Below are 24,044 nucleotides of genomic sequence, written 5' to 3'. Positions count from 1 at the left end.
TCTGCAAGTGCAGAAACTCGCACACTTTTTAGCTCGGTAATTTTAATAAAATATTTAAAGAGAAGAAGACTATCAACGCGGCTAGAAATATTACTTAAGTAATTATTTAAAAACTGCAGTATGTGCAGAGAGAGTACATCCGCTTGATTGTTTTTTCAATCACGATGACAGTACTTGGCCCGTTTTTATGTGTACTTTGCTTTTTTTCCATTTTAGATAGTACCGTCAAGAGCGTTAAGATGTAAAACGTTATTTCCTGCAATCAGCTCATTCTGCAATATTGCGTATCTTAATGAGTTTTAACCTTTATTGGCGAACGGACCAATTCGTTTAAATCGACGAAGATAAACTTGAAGAAAATAATGACGAGTCGGGGAGGGAATACTATGGGAGAATGGATGGCTTATTCTTTGCTTGGTGTGTGCTCTGGGGGTATTTAAGCGAGAAGCAGGAGACAAGCGAGTATTGTTTGAGCAGTGCGTTATTAAGAACAATGTCACGCATCAGTGTTATCTTCATGATTGCCTTTACGCTGGCTTCCATTTCAGCGAGATCCTGCTTCATCGGAGAGAAGAAGGTAGTTAGATTCGAACTTCGTTTACCCATCAATCGCATCGTTCGAACTATTGCTGTAAATCGGAATTTTGCTTTAATCGTCTTTGATCACCATACAGGATACACCGGAAATTCACGTGATTCACTTGCCAGATCGCAACAGAAACGTAAGTAATTCGTTGTTGTTTTATATTAAGTATACATATGGTTGTAATAACCATTTAATCGAACCATAATCAACCGACTGTCGCATTCGCGAACGATTAACGATCGACCAATTCTACTGCAACTTAAAGAAGGAAATGCCAGAGATCTTAGCCCTGGACATACCCGACGACAAGCGCAAGCGGGACATCCGAAACGCTGAAAAGCCTCCATCTTGCAAATCCGACCAAGACTGCATGCCCGACGAAAGATGCTTCGGCCAAATTCAGTGTGGTGAGTACTCTCATATCCATTAAAACTATTTTCGAGCCAGTCCATAAATCTCTCCTTTTCTATTTTCATAGTTACAAGAAACCAGGAAAGCATTACGGTACATAAAAAAGAAGAGCTTCACGGTATAATCTCTTAAAGATGTCAATAAATTTTTTAGATTGAAACATTAAAATAATAATCAATTAGAATAGAGTTTATTCAAATAAAGATTTAAAGCACTGCAAATGTATATGCAAGTGTATAATAAAGCAATGTTTCAATTTCATACGAATCAAAGGAAAATATATTAATTTAGATTATTTAAACTCTTCTCCAAATTTATCGATGGAGATTGCGCTGTTACAATCCATATATAGATTTATTGAAACTGTAAAATATTATTATTCTTATAATCGTCAGTATTTAATCGTTCGTTATAGTAAACGAGTAATTGCGGGCTTGTAGAAAAGAGCAGTTTACGGAAATCTCAGGGAATTTTCGCCGACCCAATCGATCACGAGCAAAGAAAATGAAAGAGCAGAGCAAAGCAGAGCGTTGGTTTGTAAACCAATCAAGAGCTTAAATGGAATATAGAAAGATTTATGGTAGTGGGAAGACAATATATTTTTCCATAAAATGTCAGGCGTTAATAGCACGAAGCACTAACGCTTTATAAGGCCTTTATTCTTCTTTTGCTTGTATTTTCCAAGTTGGGTTTCACGTACTATTCGCAGCTATGAAAAGTATCATGGGATAGGAGGAGAGCGAGAGAGAGGAGAGGAAGTAAATGAGTAGATATATGAGTTGGTGGAGAAGGAAGGGGGGGGGGAGGGGGAGAAACGAACTGGCATGGGAGGCAGAGCGAGAGAAGAGAAGAGAAGAGAAGAGAAATGGATGAAAGAAAAAGCCGAAAAAGCAATGGAAAACTCAGTCACGACAAGAAGTGCGATATTTCAAGCGAGGGGGAAGGAGGCGCTGCAGGCGCTCGCGGCGATTAATTGCCAAAATAACTGCGGACACGAGGAATCGTTTAGGCTCACTTGGCACATTGTATTCCATCCAGCTACGCCATTGGGGGGGGGGGGGGGGGGGGGGGGGGGATATACGTCCCAGCGGACACGCGGGACGTAATATATAGGGACAGTTACCGCTCACAGCGACATATACATCTACCATATATAGTACATACATATAGTATCTGTATATCGAATCGAACCCTGGCCTCTATTCGTACACGCACATATACTTATCTATAAGCGTGCAACACTACTGCGTACCGTTGAAATATTATTGTGCCGATGCAGCCATGGTGGATTCGTCGTTGCGCTCAGCTATATAGAAAACAACGTTAAGCAATTAAGTATATATCTATCGGTATCTTAAGAACCTTCTAGAAATTCGCAATTTCCGAAGAAATTGATTTCAATAATATCGGTACAGGCTGAATAAAAATGCTTGAGGAAGAGACCGTAAATCATCGTTAAATGATCGCGATATGTTTTGATAAATTAGAAGCGGCGAAGATTTATCGTGGAAAGAGCTGAGTCGAGGCGAGTAGAGCCGAGCGAGCCGTCCGTGGACCGGACTGGCGCGGGACGGATAGCGCCAGAGCTGCCAGATCGATTATAGAAAAGAGAGCAGCTGGGAAAAATTCTGCCGTTAAAAGGTCCTCGCCTAATGTCTGTCAGAGCAGAGGCGGTTAGGAAGCATTCGGATTATTTCTTCGGTCAATTTAAACGGTGTCTACGTGTCACTTACCACTACCATCGTCATCGTCGCGATGCTGCAAAAAACACACGTGCCAGCGATTTTCTCTCGCGCTTTTCCCGTGACTTCTGTCGCAATCGCAATTTATTTATCGTGCGCGTTTCGCGCAATTCTACTCGAGTAAATTCACGCCACAGCTCGAAACGCCTAACGAAAATAAAACTCGCGAAAGCTGCGTCAACGAGCTTACGTCGCGCGTAGCGACCCAGGCATTCCCGGAGGTTTTTCGCGCCAACTCAACTGAAGACACACGTTCACGCGTGAACGACATAACCTCCGGATTCAGCACTTGTTTCACGCTACCTCTCACCACGGCATTCTACAAACATTTATTTATAACCCTACATTCTCTTTTTACCTTATTTTTACCGATCGACCAACCCCACCGGAAACCAATTTTTCTTCCTTTCTCAAATATTCTCAAGTACGCAAAAAGGATTATGAAATATTTGTTGATTGTATTATCGTTTATGTACAATATCTATTTTAAAATTCCAGCCTTGGGAGAATATTCTTTGTTACTTTTTTTGTAGTTTCGTTTAAATAGTCGTTCGTCGCGTAAGAACTTGGTGATTATAGCACGACAAGAGATTCCGCAATCTAGAGAACAGCAAAATTTTTTCGAACTGATTTTACTATATCGTGCAAATCAAATAACACACCTCTGCCAACTCGAATAGAAAACTCACACGGCGTAATTATTTGACACAATATAGTTTAGATAGTCTCAAGTATTTCCAAAAGTGACTATGAAGTTGCTTTTAATACACGAAGAAATGGTAGGGAGAAACGAAATGCGAGTAAATTCTTTCATTGAGAGAGAGAAAGAGAGAAAGAGAGAGAGAGAGATTTCAATATACTCTTGCAGTGGTTTTTATACAAGCTGTATATTAATTTTCATGAAAGAAGATCTTAGCGAAGAAAGTGAATTAAAGAAGGAGAGTATATTTGACTGGCTAAAATCACGATAGAAAAAGGAGAGTTCGAGAGGAATGAAAGTAGGGAAAAAGTATATGTGTATAAGGAAAGGAAGCACAAGTGGTTTAGTCGTCAGGAAACCCGGAAGTCATAAAGCGAGCTGGCAAATCTTTTCATTATCGCAAAGCATAAGTGATATATATATATATATATATATATATATATATCATTCTAAATATCGTCCATTTTACGCGCATTATATCCGTGCGATGAATAAACTCGCGCGAGCTACCGAATGATCAGCCTATCGGTCCATACACCACCTAAACGTTCATGCATCCTAACGACCCGCAAAATTCAGAAGTCGGATTCAGTTTTCGATTACAGCAACTCATTCTTTTAATACATTCTACCTTCTGTTCCCTCAAATATCCTCAATTGCGTGGTTTCAGCTATATATGTTTGTTTACTTTGATAATCGAATAAGAAATATAATGAGCATCTTCATAAAACAATCATTGCTACCGGGCTATGATACAGCGACGAGCTACGGTGCGATATAAAGCCCCATTTATCTTATCTTATGTGCAGGGATAATCTCGTCAATGCCGATTCATAGCATCCGCCCTTTGCGGAGACAAAAACTCCGAACTCTTCATTCTTCTCCCAATATCCCAACAAATTTCACTTTACGAGCAATGCACGATCCACTAATACGTCCTTGCGAGCAGTTTTTTATGGTAGCAGCCGTATAATAGCGCGATGTGGAAGTTTATGGCTGGCCATCGCTATTAAAATAATAGGAAACTTTATGGCAGAGAATTAATTTTTCGTCGCGGTACGTGAAGGTCTTGCACATGTTTCTCTCTATTTTCGAGACTTTTCCGCGCATCTCTTGTCTCGCCATTTAATTTTATGACCATCTCTTATTACAGTTATCAATTAAACTACCAATAATCTTAACAAAGTATACAGATAAAGCTTATTTTCGTACCCATAAGGCAGGATTCCCACATTGGTCCTCTAAGCGCGTAAGCTTTTAACACTTTCATCTCTCTTACCTGTAAATATAATATAAGAATAATAAAATATTTTTTTTATTACGAATCATGAATATGAGAATAATTCATATATTTTTCTTTTTTTTCACATCTATCTTAATTTCGTATGAATATCAGTCAGCAGTAAACCTGCACAATGAAGGGAGTAACCTTCGATAATACTACCGTACAATATTATCTTTTATACGATCGATAATAACGCACGCGTTTTCCTACAGACCAGCTTTTTACCGCATATTATTATGAAAGATCAAAACTTCAAAGTGATCCTAGTATGCTTACAGGCCAACGGTCTATAATTTTTTGTTCTCAAATAGTGTATCGAGTAATACGCAGGAGGCACGCTAGCATTTTCCAAACGGCCCTCGTCACTCGGTAGTCATCGTTTAAGGCTACTAAAATTCTAACGACGTAGAATAACTGGTATAAGCCTAGACCCCAACCTGGTTGAATATACCTTACCCTACTTCTTACGCGTGTTTACGACAACCATCGCGGTGCGAGACCAAGGAAACGAAACTCCAATAACCAAAGAACGTTCTCGTATTCTACAAATTAAATTAGTACATTATAAACAAAACATTTACAGAGCAATGTATAGCTACTCCACAATTTTATAGTTACATATAACATTAAATAAACAAAATACACATATTAAGTTATATTCAGATGAATTATTTACATGAAGCTGATCATGCGTCATTTTCACAAGCGTTATCAATTTTCCATTTTTGCTTGAATAGTTTTCAGAATGCGCGCTATAATAGGGGCTGTGTCCCAAATATTATATGAGAAAATAGTAGAGATGTTTTAAATGCATCTCCATATGCAGAATAATTATGAGATTAATCTTATCACACGAGTCAGTTATATTCTCTTAATGATGGTATAGCGTGGAATATTTAGAGCCACTGTAAACACGCTTATATATTTAAATGCAATAAGTTATAGAATGGAAAAAATGTTCGTTGTTTGATTAAAAGTGACAAAATTGTTAACTATAAAAAAAATAAAGATTACTGCTACTAATAGGCAGAGAGAAGCGGATTTCGAAATGGAATAAAGCTATAATAGATACATTCTATGTACTTATGCAAGTGGAAACTAAATATAGCCCTAAAGGGAAGAAATTAAAGAAATATATATAAGCTGTCTAGAAATTGTTAGAATTAGAGTGGGTTAAGGAGAGGGAAGGGGGTGAGACATCGATTCAACAGTATTCTGCATTCTCTTGCATTTTCAGTTGAGTGTGAGCTTAACAGCCGTGAAATTGTTCTGCAGACAAGATCCTGCTAGTCCTCAGAATCTGGGACAATCAGGAAGAGTAAGGCCTTTCGATATAGGATAAGCTTAATATTACCCACGATTGGTTTAACTGGATTTTCTAAAGAAAAATCTTAGGAACGTTTACTAAAAGGCAATCAGCAACGATCTCTGCTCACAGTATTCATAGCCTCCATCTTACTTACTTATAGTAAAAAACAATTGCTAATATATCAAGCCAGTAGGTAGAAAATTCGTTGCACCGAAAGTTTAGAATCGTCAGCATTTCGTCTTCTAACTCTTGATGAAAGTAATAAAGTCTCTCAGCAGAAACGAATTCTGCGAAACAATTGACATATATTGATGCCTTTCAAGTACTTTCATTCGATTTTTACCTTTTTCGCTCACTTTAAAATATTCTGTACTTCCGAATTTGTTTTCGATTTCTTTGTAACATTTTACTATTGCATAGTTTCAATATCCGAAAAAAGTAGCGTAAAAAGTTTATAAGCCGTTTTATATTTTTCATATTGGATGTGTATATTGTTGAAATGAAGTGTTCGTATAAAAACCGTGTACCCTCTTCACGAGGATATCTATAAAGAATAATATGCGATTTACATTTTTATCGCTCAATAGGTTTAAGCCATTTTTTGTTTATCATTTTTTTACTTTTACTCTCTGTTTGCTACGGTTGCCTCGATTACAGTTTACGCAGCTGGCCACTGGCGAACTAGCTTTTAATCTGCGGGATGCTATACGTGAGATGTTTGCGGTCAAGCTGAATTACATATTGTTACACATTTTTTTCAAAAATACCATGCGCCACTTTTCATATCACTAAAATGAGCTGATTTCATTGTTTTATTACTTCTAATCTATTCTCCTATAGCAGATTTAACGAAAATCTTAATTCAATCTGTAATAACATTACAAAAAGATTACTTAAGTTTGTGTAGGGCAAATTGGCAGTAAAGTTTTCATAAGATTCCTCGTAGTATCTGATTAGGAAGCTGTACTTTGAAGCCTTTGGTTACTCGGAGTGGCATGTGTCCTCGGTAAAGGAAATCCTGGTAGTGGGGTACACATATACAAGGAAGGATCAAAGGTGATCCCAGCTTGGCAGATCGCAGAGGGACTAAGTCGTGGCCAGCCCTATCTGCGAGATTCAGGACTTTCAGCTGCCTCCGAAGCGGGAACCAAAGCAACTCCATAGGGATAGTTTAAAAATTACAGGATTTGCCCCAGTATTAAGCCCGCGTGATACAAATTTGTCCTTATCTGCTACGTCGAGCCCACAAAACGTACGCTACATCCCCTCGAATATACATTCAATTTTTAAATCCATAATAAATTTTTATTTAAAATAGCAGAAAAATTCGATGATCCGCTGAAAATAGAATTTAATTTAACTTTGAAGCTATATATATATATGTGTGTGTGTGTGTGTGTGTGTGTGTGTGTGTGTGTAGTATGCCTGTATCTATAGGTATACTGTAAGGGAGAATTTTGCCAGCGCAGTGCCTTGTAGGATTTTTAAAATCGATCGACCGGATAGGAAACAAGTTGAGGAAGACTGGTCGTAAAATGGCAAAATCGTCTTGGAATATCGACGCCCGAGTGCAAATCCCAGCTGAATAAATTTCGCGACGCATTGAAGCGGCTCGATTCACAAAATCCGCTTGCTGCGCACTCGATTTGCTTGCACGCTTTGCTAGCACTCGGCTTCTACGGTGACAACGTTGCCAGTGCAGAACCGACGGCATACGTTATATATCCAAAAGAGAACCATAAATCCCGCTATCGCTGCTCAACCACGGACCATGAATCAGGATTCTTCCATGGGCCGTATTCCCTTCGTATAACCTCCCCCCCCCCAACCCACAGTAGTATGTACATACTTTGTACTCAGTGTATTTTTCTAAGAAAAAATCTTGATAAATTCTTCTCAAAGATATCTCGTGCAATTTCTATAATAAATAATAATAAAATACATCGCAGGTATAGAATAAATTTGGAAAAAGTTGAATACAAAGGAAAAAGTGCTCGCGCAGCGCAGCTTAAGAACCTCTTCTATTTGTTGAAATTACGGACTCAGCGATTGTCCTCTAATTCGAGAGATCGCCAGGTCCTTTTCTACCCCAGGCAACAAACCGTCGGGGGTATTAATCGCTCGTCGTTAAGGGGTCTGCACAATGCGTGCCAGGACGCGATTCTACGATACCGCCCCCATTGTCTATCGTATCCTTCCCCCACCCCCTCCCTACTTTCCTCAACCCCATTCCCACACCATCGCCAACCACATTCGTGACGACTGGCTGCGATTTAACTTGGGTGGTTTAGCACATTCAAACGAGCCCGCTGTCAGCTTTTCTTCTGTCTTTTACCACCTCGCGCGCGCGGACCCAAAAATACCGTAACTTCTATATACCGTCTATTCAAATTACAGCAATGCCACCAACTTAAAATCTTATGATGGCTAAGAAAATTACATCGGTATATCAAGATTTTCTGTATTGAAGATAAGTTCAATTACGACAAATCAATCTCAATCACTCTCAGTTCTGATTGATTACAAAATAATACGACTCGTAATCATAATAATATCCTGACAATGGATTAAAGTGATAAATGATTCGAGATTTACGATCTGCAGTACGATTATGGAAAGCATAATACAGTTTTTTGATCTCATATATACATATACTACATTTCTGAGCAGGTTTATATAGATTTTAAATGAAAAAAATAAAAGTAGTATATCAGTAATTAAATATAGAATTAGTGTGGGGAGGGAATGAGCAAATGCTCTCAAATTGATTTTATAGATCAGGATAACAAGAAAAAAAGAGAAAGAAATCAAGGCATGAGAGAAAAGAGTTTTTTTTTATTGTCAACTGTACACAATACGAAAATAGATAATTGTAAGCCGATTATATATACTACAGACGTATCTATATTATATAACCGTAGATACTTTTATATAGGAATATATAAATTAGATTTACCTGAAATAAATCGGAGGGTTTAAAATATGAATTGTCTTTTTATTTTTAAAGAACGGAGCCCCAGATAAAAATTCCCGACCCCCTCCCCCTGTTTCATTTTTACCCATGCAGAATCACAATTTCCTTCGAGTGCAAAAAAAGGTCGAATTTTATTGAAAATAAAAAACAAACAAAGAAAATAGCAAATTCGCCGACCGTTCCTTTAGTAGGTATATATCGATACATATAGTATAAGTAAATACTTTCCCCTGTTTTACGATCGTGGCCAAAATCCTACGGCAGGCGGCACTGTCTTCACGACATGGGCGTCCAGGCGTGCGGCGAGGTTTGAGGATGAGCTTACGCGAGAAGAATATAAATGCAGTTATTAGAAGTATCCGAGCGAGACACGTGGGTGGAAAAAATGATTTTAGGGGAAGCGAAAAAATGATGCCAACATCTTGCGGTAGCAGAAAACTTTGTCCATACGCATAAATAATGTTGGAAATGCTGAAGAGAATTTGAAAATATTATGATATATATGCAGAAGATATATGAGCGAATGCACAGCTTCACGCTATATATGTAAATTATTGTTAGCTGCGGATATTCTATCGAGGATAGTTTTCCGTTGGAACGATTTTGTGCACGCATAATTGACTCGCTAACAGGCGAATTAATAAAATTATTCAAGCAGCATTGCGGACCGAGGGAAAGGGATTAACGCGGGAACGGCGCGCAAGAGGGTATTGAAGGAGCGAAGAGAGCTCGACTGCAGCTTTCCTTCAATTTCGCACTGCTTGGTTTGCAACTCTGAGAATTCTGGCCTCTCGGAGAGAGGAAACCAGACCACGTAATCCAGAAATTCACTGAGTAGTCTTGCCATTGTTTTACTTGGCGGCAAAACTCAGCTTAGCCCAGTTTTGGCAAAATGTCAAGGAAAGCAACGCGCTCATATATATATATATATATATATATATACACACACATACATACATATACATATATATACAACGTAGAGCTTTCCAAATGTTCTTTGTCGTCGTCCTCCTCATCCAGCGCGCTAATCTCGATAATACAGCGACAATAATGCACGCAAATCCTCTATCACAGTGGATATAGTTTAGTATATCTATATATATATAGCACAGCCATGAGACGCTCTCGCGCAATAACGCCGATAGAATTACATCCGCGAGCGTAATTCTTGCTAAAGTTGAAATCTCTTTCGTGCGAATTCATTGATATTGAGAAAGCACGTGCCACACTGCTATAACTTTTCAGTCTTAGCTTTCTTACTTTGTAACTTGTATCCGAATAAAGTTTACCTCGTGGAAACTAATCCAGAGTTTTGCGACAAGGCTCTCTCCAGCGAGGCACGTGTTACTGTGTGACGTTGCACATACTTGAGAACTTGCGAGAGGCAACGCGCCGCAACTCACCAGATCTCCCATCAAGATTCAAGTCCTGGCTTACGCTGACATTGTCACTTTCAATTTATGACGCTGCAATGTTGTCTTTAACACAAGTATAACTAACATCGATCAAAACTTGATGCGGTGAACTCTCGTCCCGTCCCGTCCAATTCCGTCTCGATCAGCAATGCCACGCTTCTGGCTTCTCAACGTATCAGACCTTACAGAGGAAGTGTATATATGTATATATATATATATATATATACATATGTATATACTATTTCACGCTGTTAAAAATCCTCCTCGGATATTATTGTTCGAGAGCAAAGAGTAAGTACACGTTATACATATGCGGGAGATGAAAAAAAATCAAGAGAAAGATATCGAATGCGGGACAGTCTCGCTCATATTATGATAAGCGATATAATCTTGTTGGAAGAATAATATGGAATTGTGAGAGGCTGGCGGAAGCAGGATGATAAAGAGATGCATGGTAGACAGGTAGGTAACGCATGAATGCATAGATATAGCTATATATAGGTAGCCAAAAGCAATTTCCATCTTTGTCATCGCAAACGCAACATCCTTCCTTCGTACATGGCGTCGACGGTGAAATTCAATCTGAGCGAACGGCTACCGCATCCCGCACGCCGCAAAGAAATAATTAGCTCAGCGAGTGTCTCTTTAAGGCTCCGATCTGCAGGGATCGTCCTTGTAAATCCCGAATTATGAATGTGATTTTTTGATGGCAAGTAATGCACAAGAGGCATTAGCCTGACAGACAAAAATCACTGGGTGATGAGGCTAGAAGATACTGCATGATATTTTCTGCAGAACCAATGCCATGAAAAACAACGTATCACTGCAGGTAATTATAATTCAATCCATTAGACTATATTAGGTCAAATAATAATCTGCTGCTTCAAATCTCTCGAAAATCCCAATGTTAATTAACACAAATATCATTTATTTCCGCTTTTAACCCGCTTCCAGCAACGAACGCGTCGCTCCTATACATGTTATATATATATATATATATATATATCTACTATAATATTAATAGATTTCGACTAAATTGACAGAGGCATTTAAAAAGCTACCTGAGAAAATACTTTTCAACACGTCCAAACGTTCACCAGCGGATTAAGCATGTTTAGCAAAGTCATATCAAGCCACATCACATCCTCGCTCGGGATGTGTCAACGTGTCAAAAAACGCCACCATCGCTTCCCTCGTATTGGCCGATGGAGTCTTTAACTTGGTAAATTATTTCACTCGTCACTCTCAATTAGTCAGTTACAAATATAGTAACATACCACAATTGTTCGCTCCAAATTTAACAGTTATAAAATTAAGAGGTAATGCCATAACAATTTCTCCTCCCCCCCCCCCCCCAAATATAATCTAATAGAATAAAATTCGCGTGAAACAAAAACAAACGATAGTATTCGAATGGAAAAAATACCGAAATAGCAGATTCGTTTATATTGCGAGGATTCATTGTGAATCGAGGAGAGGGAGAGAGATGCGCGTGCGCAGAATGACTTTTTTATTTCCAGGACATTGGCAGCTGTGGCTCGCACGCTGGGAGAACGCGATTAACGAGATTACGGAGGGTGTCGTGCTGTCAAATTTCGACGAAATATGCTGCCAATGGCAGGAGGGATGTTGGATTCGATGGGAGAAACAACGCACTGATTATTCGTCAGAGACAAAGAGATCAGACTGACTTGGCTCACGCTAATGGGTCCGAATAGTTGAAATATTTTTGGCGGATAAGTGCCGACATCGGTGTTCTCGCATTGAAATAGGTGAGAGAGCCGAAGGGGATTCCTGAATCTGCCGCAGGGCCTTCGCTCGCACATTCTCGATGCACCCTTCAGGAGGAATGCCATTTTCGGGCGAACCAACAAGAAGAATTGAAATAAAGCTCTCCACTACGAAAATCAAATATCTCGTGTCTATTAAATTGTTTTATTAGTAACCCCCTCCTCTCCCCCACGAACCCCTTCGCCCCGACCAGGCAACATTTTCCAGCAAAGTCCTTCTGGGTGGGGACGAGTCTTTAAAACTGAAAGGATCTAAAATTTTTTGTTCGCGTTATATCGCCTATATTATATGCATATATCAATTATATAAACCTTCAATAGCCATGTACATCTTTGACTCTCAACAAATTAGTTTCCAGTTCGATCCCGTTTCCGTGAATCTCTCTCGGGGAGAAGTCAAAGTCGTCGATTGATCTCGACGCGATTAATTTCACCCCAATAATATTTGTCTTCCAGCAGATTGCATGGGAGTGGCCAAGGAGTCTTTATCGTCCTCTCCGGCGATTCCCTCTCGATTCCTAGTTTTTCATTCCGCGAGGAGTTACGACTTGCCGAGAGTCAAAGCTAACCGCGCGAGAACCGAAATTGCCTCTTCGACGAAAAGTCAGAAACAGGTCCATATACTCAAAAACCCATTATCCTGGCATTATCATCTTTAATTCCTTTTCGTCGCGGATTATCTCAGAAATTAACTCATGTCTCCTACGACTTCTGCTTCTTCCTTTTTCTTTTCTCGATCTTTCAATTTTCTTTATGCCCTTTACAACCATCCGCCATCGACCCCAAGTGTTAAGAAAGAAGCTTCGCCAATTATAGGAGCCTTGAACTTCTAAAACAGACGGGAATCTTTCCAGACTTTCTACAGTTCGATCAATATACTTATATTTTTCTTATTCAATGACTTCTAATAAATATAAGCTTTTCTTTTCCTTAAAATCCTAAATACTTTCTCTTGTTTTCAACAATCATTGAAAGACATTTCATTATTGCCTTATTAAAATTAATATTCTTATTTTTTTGCTTGGTATGAAATAAACGTATCTTTTTTATTTCTGTTAACAAAAATATGTTTATTTAAGTTTGAGAAGAAAACGATCAATAACTTTTCTTAAATAAAATTGAAAATCAAGCGAACATTCTAGCGCCATCTCCGTACAACTTGCAGAAGTTTAGTGAGTGACTTGTGTGTAATGGAGTGTCGATAAAAGTAGGAAACTGTAAGAGTGCAGCCGATGGTAGTTGTTGCTGTTCTGTGTGTCTCGTCGTCTTCGTCACGTGTCATCGGCAATTATTTACCTGAAAAAGTTTCGAACTTTTACACTCGTCATTTCATATGCTGCTATAATCTTAAAAATCCTGAAATATTGATAAAACTAATTTTTCCAACCAATTATACTATTCGGTATGAAAAGAAGACGTGAAATAAAATGATAATCGTTAGGGCTAGAAAAAAAGATTCTCGTTAACGTATCGTGATTTCAACTAGAGAAAAGAATAGTATTCTCTGCTGGCTCGCTCACCCCAAAAAGCTGGATTACATCACTAGCGCGACCACGTTACACATCTACACCTTAACTATTTCGAGTGAGTCGAGTTAGCTAATCTACGAAGCATATAACGCCACCTCATATATATCCACTGAATTTTAAATTTAGTCATAGCGTTTAAGTACATTTATCAAAACTACGTGGAAAGGATTTAATTGTATAATCTCTGCTTCTTTTAGCGGGATGGACGACTTAAAAAGAAAGGTAAGGAAAAGAAAAGCCTACAGGCCGCCTGACGACCCTCCTTTATCTCCTGCCATGTCGAGTCCACATAATTCATCTGCGATATATTAATGTCGTGTTAGCGAGCAATATAACAATGGCGAACAGCCGTACAATTCAAAGTGAATCGGCGTGTGGTCCGTAAGAGCTTTCAAAACCACAGGGATAGGACACGCCCACGGATACAAGACTTTGACAAGACACCAATCATATTATCCCCTTGCTGCTACCTGTGTCACAAACTCCGATAAACAGCGATTTTAACATAACCATTAAAGGTCGTTTTCTACACGGCCCTTATACGTATCCTTTCTGTTTCCGATTCGTGTGTAATGAAGACAAAGTTTTATACATTGAAACTCCAGTCCCGAGTACCGGCGTGTGTGAACAGTTCCATTTGGGTCTGTGTTATAATTTTGTCGTCGGTGCAGGGATCAGATACGAAGCAGATATGTTGAGATCCAATTATTAAATTTCGTAAACAGCTGTAGTATATAGGAAATTAATTATACTACTGAAATGAATAATGAGATAATAAAAATGGATTTGAAAGGTTGTTTAAATGGGGCAATGTTTCGGGTAGTTGAAGGTAAACGTCAGAGGGTGAAGAGAGAATGCCGTTGCGCGAATGGCTCATGTCCATTGAAACAAGACGAATGTACGTCATGAACGCAGGCACTCACGCAGGCACTCACGCACACGGCACTAACGCACTCACGCACGCACCCTAATAATCCATAACACTGTCAGCTCGAGACTAGCCGAGACGCTCGAGACACGCCGCGCCACGGCAAATCTCCATCTGAGATAGCGATGCTGCTAATTCAAGCCGATCGTAAGCAAAACACAAAGCCTTCGTATAACTATCGGCTTATTTTCCTTCACCCCGTGATACTAATAAAACATGCAATTTTTCTTAATTACATTTTAATTAATTCCTCGTTAAAAAGAATTCTATATGGATTTGATTACAGAAAAAAAAGTAATAGCGTAAAATTTTTGCCACGAAACAATATTGATATCAGCTGTTATATGTGATTATCGATTTAGGATAACTAACAGGATTACTAAAAGATAAGTGAAGCAGCGGTTAAGAGAAATTGCACGAGAAAGAGAAAAGCCGGTGTACGGGACAATTTTATAACACATATTGTTAAATTATATGCATTTTGGTACAAAGAAAATCGGGTAGTCATTATGCGGTAGGCGAATCTACATCCATATCCTACATATATACATACTGCACAGTTTGTTTACTTGTCGAAAGGGGGAAGAGATGGAACTGTAGAAGAGATTTAGGTTCTCGAAGACGGTGGTGCAAGGCAAATAAGAGACGAGACTCGAAGCGCGGCACAGCGCGACCCGGGAACCGAAAGGATGCTAATTAGTCTCGGCGCATAACTAGACTTGAAATGATACGTACGCGATTGCGTGCACATGTGCGCGTGCATGCGTTTACTAGTGAAAAGTGAGTGACTGTCGTATCCAAAACGACTTATACGTTACGACCCTCTCTCGCGTGATTCGTTCAACGCGCCAACAGGAAACTTCAATTCACTTTTTAACGGATGTCTTATCTCTTATCTACCATTGGAGACCCGAACCTTTCCCCCCCCCCCCCTCCCCCTCTCTACTCGCAAACATCAAGAATTCGAATCAAGCTACCATGCACGGAGATCGATTCGACCTAAAATCCCAAACCAGTAAAAAATCCTTTGAAATTATAGTCTTGATGTGTTTTTAGCCCCGTGAGAAAAGTGAAATAAACGGTAGCATTCGCCCAAGCAATTTACCAACTAATTAGATAGGTTTAATTACGTCATTAAGATCGTAATCAGACACAGTTAGAGCTGACTTATCTAGTCGTTGATTGACGATGATGTATATATTATCTGCACTTTAAACAAGACGAAGTACTATGTATATACATTAATTAATATATATGTATATATATCTAATTGATACAGGTATAATTTCTTTAATTTCTGTGGGTATCGCGTGGCTGCTGACGTAGCACGTGATTCGGATAGCGAGTATAGGATCATTCTGTTAGTGCAGGAATAAAGTAGAGTCTCTTTCGCGTTTCCCTTCCCCTTCGGATCCCCTACCATACCCTCGAGCACCATTAAAGTCGACTATCTGCCAATTAGAAATCCAACGCGTACCGACAACACGGGTCTCGCCACACATGCATTCCAGCACTTGTACACTATGCGTACTATACAAGTTACTCGCACTATTGCCACTATTACTATGCCTATTACGTCTTGTGCTGCTACTGCTATTACTCTTCTCGTTATGCCGATAGTCACGCGAGAGTGCTTTCCTACGCAGTTTCAAGTATCCTATACCGCGTACCAAGACCAAGAACCTCCACAACACATATTAGTCGCTTCATTCACTACTGTGCCTACTTGTGAACCTGTCACTACTTCTGCTTCTGCTTATCTGCTGACTTTGGAGCTTTACTTCGATCGTCGATTGGCTCTGCAGTGATTCTTCTTGAAGCAATCGATCCTCCTCTTTCATAAAAATTTAAATGTTTCAAAGAATTCTCAGCCTTGTTTACCTCTACGACTTGTTAATAACGTCGGATTCGTGACCCGATTGCCATCAATTGTTAAGGTTGCTGGAATTATTCTTGACGGAAGCAAATCCGTCCTGAAATTTGATAGGGATTAGATGCAGGTAGGGGAGAGCCGGTGCGATAAACTATTATAAATGATCGTTTTATGCGTGGGAGGAGGAATTATGCGAGCACGAAAACCGAAGAAATGTTAAAAGTACGTGTTTTCGTCAACTTAACGGAAGAGAACGGCTAACGTTATGACGAGATGTACGAGGGATATGGTAGAAGCTTTCTCCCTAATGGAGACAAGATGGAATAAGTAATGTCTTTTGCTTAGGGATACGTTGGAAACTGCACATATCCATAGGTATAAGAGGTCTAAAGGCACAGCGTTGGATAAATTCATTTTCTGCGACCGCGGAATACGATATAAGAGGTTTCTTCGTTGCTCGGTTTTTTATACCCTTGGGCTGTCTAGCTGGCCTCTTGCTCATCTGGCCCTCATCGCCTACTTTTTCATTTTTCCTTTCGAGACGCTTCGAAATCCTCTCAGTTGGTTCGATTGTAAAACAGTTTCGTTACTTTTTATCTATACATATTAATTATTAATATAGATATAGAATACTGTAGGGAATACACCTTACATATATAGCTTAGAAAGGGGAGACTAATTGTATTTGAAACAACGCTTTAACCCGATAGGTGCTTATAGAGATTCGCCTATATTTATTCTAATAAATTTAATATGGATTTTACGTGCAAATTCTTTAGAATATATAGCGAGTGATGAGAAGAGAAGGGTGAAAGTCACAAGTAGGAGGAGCAATTATAATTATTGAGAGTAAATAGCGAAAGCTCGGAATTTCTCAAGGCAGTCATGGTGTGCTGCGACGTTATCGCGACAGCTCTGTAATATTATAATTATATCGCTGTACGGCACGATATTCGTGGCAGTATACAACGAAAAATGTGAAGCCATGATTCATAAGTCAAGAAGAAACGATTACTCAGCCTTCGTCACCACCCAATTTTTCTACCCTCTTTATGAAATAAAACAATTGGGTCAGTTTTTCTTATCTTGTACTGTGGAAATTTAATTATAAGAATTATAGCTTTCCTTGGCGAAACATTATTCTATCTAATTATTGATTGACTTCCCTTTTCCGCACTCTTACTGCCAGTCCTTTTATCGTTTAATTAACAGAACGTCAATTATATGTCCGAGCTGTCAAGCTACTATTATAAGTTTAGGGCTTGCTTTATGAATTTCTATAATAAAGCACGGTTTATTGCAACAGAAAAGTATTGTAACTAGCTTATCGTGCCTCTTTTATCCCGCTAATTAACTGTCGATTATTGTTTAGGTACAATACAATATCTCTAAGCGAATCACCGTGAAACATCAATAATGTCATGCCATTGATAAATATATTCACTTTAAAATACAAAGCATTTTACGTTAGTGTGACGCATTACGTCTACCAACAAATTTCAAGAGTTTGAAAAATCAATTTAATCCTATTATGATGTTATGATGACAGAATAAAATTAAATTTTTCAGAGAAAAAAACAAGCATAGTCATATTATTTGAATTTCTATGATAATAATATAGGGAGGAAAAAGTAGTACTACAATATTGATTTGATGTTAACATACATTATGTTCCTTCGGAGCAGATTGATATATCGCCTAGGGTATACGTCCGAAATACTTTGATAAAATTATATAACATCAAAAGTCGACTGAAAATTCTGTAGAAGGACAAATTTTAAATATTGTAGTATAGCAAATAAATACATTTAGTTTGTAAGTAAACAACTTGAGGTTATTTTTATTAAATCGAAAAATCATCTTAATAACATTGATAAATTTCATGATTAGCCAATAAGAGAAAAGAGGTTTCGTTGAATCGTATAGAGACGAATAGAAGAATTTGATAGACCGGTTAAAATTTGGCAAATCGTATAGGCAGCCAAATAATTCACGGACACGTAAGTTCGAAAGTAGAGGAGATTTTAAGAATATCGAGAAAGAGCTTCTAACAACGCTGACGAGATCTCGGAAGAGGAGGACTACTCTTCCGGATAGGCTGCAAGTCCGAAGCCGGAGTCGACACACGTCCAACTCGTCCCAGAAATGCATTGGGTATTCAGGTCTGGAACCGCTTTTCGTGGTCGTCCGTGTATTACCCGCGTATCGCCGCTCGACATCTCGATACCCAAGATGCATCGAAACGAAAACGACGCAGGTACACATATACGCACGAAATATTCTTCTCCTTCGTTCGATCAAGCCCTCTCCTCCTCCTTCTCCTCCTGGTAACTATCGTTACGACATTGTGTACGGCAAATTTCAACTGGACTGTTGCCCAACCAAATATATATATATATATACTGTACGTTGTATATATGCGATAATATTGTATACAACCATTGAAAGCAAAGCATTCGGTAAATCTGCCGTAGAAACTCCAGCAATAAACCTCAACTTCGATCAACTTTTGGCATAAAGGCAGCTCTATAAAGCCATTTTGAGGAATCATTTTAAAGTTTGGATTATTATGACTATGTCATAATATTTCCCTCATTTGTTTTAATAAGCTCTGACAATGAATAACCTATTATATAAGTTGGAAGTCCTGCGATGATTGTCATTTAATGACAAGTAAATCCTGCATTGGAACAACTAAGAGGACATTTTAGTTATAGCAGAGCAATTTAGCTGCTTCGATTTCTTGACGAAGCTTGAAAGCCAAATAGGCGCAGAGTGACGAATTACTTTCGTTCAAGTACGGTTCACCGCAGTCATAGAAGTAGGATTAGCACGAGTAATCGAGGAACGATCCATCAGGATAGATCCGAAAATGCGATCTTAATTCGTCTGGCCATCCGCCAATATCCCTTCTCTCCTATCTTACAAATCTCGTGACGTTCTGAAGTAAACGATGCTACATGACTAACATGCTCAAGTCTTATAAGTTTCCCATTATAATTGTGATAGCTAGAATAAAATCTTTATAATAGCACACAATTTCATATTATAATGTTACTAATTGCTACGAAAAACAGATATTTCTAAAATCGGGTTGAAGCTTCTATAGCTATATATGAATTATTAGGGGTATTGTGCTAAACATAATTTGTAAAAAAAACTTTTAAATGATTTCAAGCACAAAGGATTTCTAATGCAAGAAGAGTCCAATTGGAAAAAGTTCATTTGGAAGGATCTTTAAACAACGAGTTTATCGTAGAGTGAGTAGTAAAAATTTAAATAAATTGCCCTAGCTGGAAGTCTATTTGAATTGCAAGATTGCAAGGCGGGAAGCAATAAGAAGTTTCGGTTTGTCCAAGCGAAAGATTCGATATAGTACCTAGCTGGCATCAGGTCCACCTACTAGCTAAAAGCTGCACTCTACAAACGAGAGGAGAAGTCCCGAATGTGACGAGAATTGCTTAAAAATCCACTACCCCTTCTTCCAATCTCGTTCCATCTCCGGGAGCCCAAGAATTCGCTCCTTCCAACTTCCATCTCTCTCACTCTCAAAGGTTCCAGGAAGCAAAAAAATGCTTCCACCTCTGAAAAGCGTGAAATTCTATTTGGCATTGAAGTGAATAGGCCTTGGGGACTGCTACAAAAATAATTGATTTAATTTTCCTGTTTCCGAGGATACAAATTTTCTTGCAAAAATAAATACAACTTGTTAATGCTCTTAAGTTTGCATAGCAATGCTACATAAACACTGTAAGTTTTCTCTTCTTCTTTTTCTTTCACATTATTAATCTATGCGACCCTACTTGAACGCGAGAACTTCATCAGCGTCGGAATTTTTTTCGTTAGTTTCTTTATATAAAAGTATATAAGGTAAGAGAGGCATTGATCGAGCGGCCGAGATGATGAATTGAGAAAGCAGCGAAGGAGCTTAAACAGAGTAAAAATGCAGTAAAATCGATTTAGAGATTTCATGCATAGGGTGTAGCCGCTTATGCTACGTATATGTGTAAATATAAACCTTGCATTAAACCTTCTACTACAGAAAATAGATGGAAGTAAATTTATCATAAAACATTTATAAAAACCCTTCTCCTATAGAGAAGACAGCTTAATTTTGTCATATTAGCATATCTAATATCGTAAAAATATGTTTAATAATTTTTACTTTCGTCTATGAAAAGAGAATGAAAAATTGTTTCTCGTATTATGGTGGGAAATTCATTGGCCAAAATTTTCTCTTCGTATAAAGAAATACTGTGTAAAGGAATACCTCGTTCCACACAAGAGTAGAGGCAGTAAAAGGCATAAGACTAGAAAAAGAATAAAGTTATCACATTGTTCATAATCCTCGTACTGCTGCTTATAGTAGCAGGTATAACATTTTCTCGTAATTTCATTCCACGGCTAATATTTTTCAAGGCAAAGTATATTCCAACGATTCATTTCGAAAATTTACGACACCAAACTTTAAAAGAACGTCGAATAGGCCACTACTGGCTGAAGTTTCATGCGTAACGTGAACCAGTATTATCTTTCTAAAAGAGCAGTCCACTGCTACACGTTGGATATATCGGAAATGGTCTCATAGATTTAGTATAATGATAAATTTTCTAAAATTCAAGTTGTCGCGGTTAAATATTTATAACGATAAACTAATTTGACCTAGGCGATGATAATACGTATTTAGGAAGTATATATATATATATATATATATATATGTAAGATTAGTTTCCGACAAAGCATATCGGCAATTAAAATCGATGGGTGGTAGGAATACCATTTTGTTGGTGGAGAAGAGATAACCTGCAACGCAGCGTCTTAAAAATTATGATGCTAGACGTTTAAGAAACGAGTTGGGTGGGGCACAAAGGCTCGACCATTAAAGCTGATGGACCAGAGAAGTCAATAGCTGGACTGGCGGGACTGAGCAAACTATCCCATTCTATGATAACGAGCTGCTTTTGACGGTAAGCCATAGTCCCCGGGGAAAAAGAACCACTTGCTGGAAGAACGAAGGTTAACATTTCATCTTATCATTATCAAATGGACCGGTATAGTGAAAAGAAGGAAAAGACAGAATAAGAAATTGTTGTTTTCCTATAGTAGTTGTACTCTTCCAGCGATGACATTGCTACGAGCTATGATTAATGAGAAAATTTTTATAAAAACCATTAGTCACGATCAACGAAAGGATTAGATTTTTACAGAGTCGTGACTGCAATGCGGTTATCATAGCATTTAACCAATAAACGTTTCACTGGTTCGAGAAGAGCTTCTTGGAACTTGAAACGGATGCCAGAGATAATTTTGTCACTACAATTGGGCCCGGTTGAAAGTGATCTTTGTGCTTCCCCTTCCTTAATTAGGGCGTACGTACTACTCATAGAAGACGACACCTGAATCCACCAGAAGAAGCTTTGAAAACGTGTAACAAAGGAGGAAAAAGCAATATTGTGAAGCAGCGGCTTCCCGCCGCTGCGTCGCGTCGCGTCGCGACGTGCCGTGCCACCGTGTCGGTCTTCAAATGAAATGGACGAAAATTAACCAGTAAATTTCTCTCATCTCAAATATTTTTTATGCGTCAAGACTAAAATTTTGGATTCATAAAAAGTGGAAAAGTGCAGAGTATAAGAGCCCTGCACTGATAAGAATAAAGTCTGGAGATGGACACGATTCCTGTTAAAGAAGTATAAGCAGAAAATAGACGTATATAAATGTTAGATATAAAATGGTATCTTTATTTATTTACTCTTACAAATCTTCTACAAGCTTATACAAATTTTCATCTGGTGCTTTCAATGTCGCGACAGCTTAACAACTGCCCTACTCTTCCCTTTCTTCCCCCTCCTTTTACTAACTCTTATCTCTCCTGCGAAGAGTGTTTGTACGCCATCTAGCTACTCCTGGCGCGAAATACGAAACTAGCTAACATTCGGCCAGCCTGCTTCCTCAATTGCCCTCAATTGAGATTTCTTAACCTAATTACACTAATATTTAACTCTCACTCGTTAAATCATTCTTACAGATAATTCTAGCGTTTTTCTCCCGCTCTTTACTCTGTCTTACCAAATCCCAGTGGTTCTTCCCACTTTTAATCTTTTCGTACAAGTAATTCGAGTGTTTAATCCCACCCTTTTACTTTACATTTAATATCCCTAGCGTTTTACCCGCTCTTTAACCTTCAGGTACGAGTAATTCAAGCGTTTAGTCCCACTTTTCTCTTTTTTTTTTTTTGTTATCATTCTGCTGCTTCATCTCGTAAAGTTATCCAAGGTTTTATGGAATCCACTGCTACTACTGTCTTTCGTCGTAATCGGCCACGCATATCTTCAACCTGGTAGCGATCATTGGGCAGAACTGCCACAATTTTGTAAGGTCCTCGATACTTGGGAAGCAATTTTTTACTTTCCCCCGTCGCTGCCACACTAGTTATTTTAATCAACACCAATGTTCCAACCGGAAAACTCGGTGCCTTGGACCTTTTAATATCATACCGTTTCTTTTGTTTTTCCTGATCCTTCGTTATATTATTTTTAGCTCGCTCCCTCACCTCTGCTAACGGTAACCTGTTTAAGTCTTCTTGCACCTCGCTTAGAATTATCCCTTCTGGGACAGATCGAGCATTAATTCCGAGTAGTAATTCCGTCGGGGTAGCTCCTGTGGTTCGATTCATAGTGGTATTTATTCCCCTTTGCACCGTTTTGACATGCAAGTACCAGTCTGAATCCTCCATTCCTCCATTTAACGCAGCTAGCGAACTTATTATTGTGCGATTATTTCTCTCGCACTGGCCATTGGCACGTGGGGTGGCAACTGCATTAGTTACATGTTTTATTCCATGTCGTTTGCAATAATCCTCAAAACTTCGAGAAGTGAATGCGGCTCCTCGATCCGATATTATACGCGCTGGTGCACCAAATATGTCTAATATTCCATCCAACATTTTTATCACATACTTTGCTTTCGTGTTTCTGACTGCCTCCAGAATTACAAACTTTGTAAACCCATCCACAACTACTAATATCTGACTGTGCTTGCGTTTACTTTGTACAAATGGACCTACATGGTCGATATGTAGGGTGTGAAAAGGTACCGCGACCTTATCAATGGGATGAAGTTCTCCCGGTCTTTTCCCCGAAGGCTTTTTATAATATAGACAGTTCAAGCATGAACCTACATATTTCGAAACAAAACTACGCATCTGCGGAAAGTAGTAATTTTCTCGTATTTTAGCTAGCGTTTTATCTACACCAAAATGCCCTAAGTCGTCATGGCAGAGGCGACAAATTTGCCATCGATTTGCCTTAGGAACGAGCCATTTTTTTCCGCCATCTTCTAATTTCCTATAAACGATATCATCCTTTAACTCATACCAAGTAAAATATTGTTTGTTGTTCTCGCGGTTGTCTCTATCTAATAAAATTTTGCGAATTAAACTGATGTCTTCGTCCTGCATTTGTGCCGCTAACAACCACTCAGACTCTGTTATATTTGTGGCCGCG

At 38.7% G+C, this 24,044-nt stretch overlaps 2 protein-coding genes across 4 annotated transcripts in view; one reads left to right on the top strand and one right to left on the bottom strand.

Moving 5' to 3' along the window:
• LOC136785671 (kinesin-like protein KIF26A) overlaps nt 1-24,044 on the bottom strand; it is a 320,836-nt gene that overhangs the window by 122,564 nt on the left and 174,228 nt on the right. The gene's annotated exons all lie outside the window — the stretch shown is intronic.
• LOC136786150 (uncharacterized) lies at nt 395-1,222 on the top strand. The gene is made up of 4 exons (XM_066747683.1): nt 395-577; nt 675-722; nt 852-993; nt 1,065-1,222. The coding sequence occupies exons 1-4, from the start codon at nt 395-397 to the stop codon at nt 1,127-1,129; spliced, it is 438 nt and encodes a 145-aa protein (XP_066603780.1). The 3' UTR covers nt 1,130-1,222.

This window comes from Prorops nasuta, unplaced genomic scaffold, assembly GCF_024137725.1.
Source record: "Prorops nasuta isolate Cenicafe-Biocafe unplaced genomic scaffold, Cenicafe_Pnas_1.2 PNAS00003, whole genome shotgun sequence".
Classification (NCBI taxonomy): Eukaryota; Metazoa; Arthropoda; class Insecta; order Hymenoptera; family Bethylidae; genus Prorops; species Prorops nasuta.
Note: the sequence above shows the minus strand (reverse complement) of the source record. Positions and strands in the feature narration are given on the sequence as shown.

What these genes read in the sequence shown, in the direction of transcription:
- LOC136786150 (XM_066747683.1), top strand. Translation starts at nt 395, where the DNA reads ATGGATGGCTTATTCTTTGCTTGGTGTGTGCTCTGGGGGTATTTAAGC. An exon ending in GCTTCATCGGAGAGAAGAAG is followed by an intron (nt 578 to 674) that starts GTAGTTAGATTC and finishes ATCACCATACAG; the next exon opens with GATACACCGGAAATTCACGT. An exon ending in CTTCGGCCAAATTCAGTGTG is followed by an intron (nt 994 to 1,064) that starts GTGAGTACTCTC and finishes CTATTTTCATAG; the next exon opens with TTACAAGAAACCAGGAAAGC.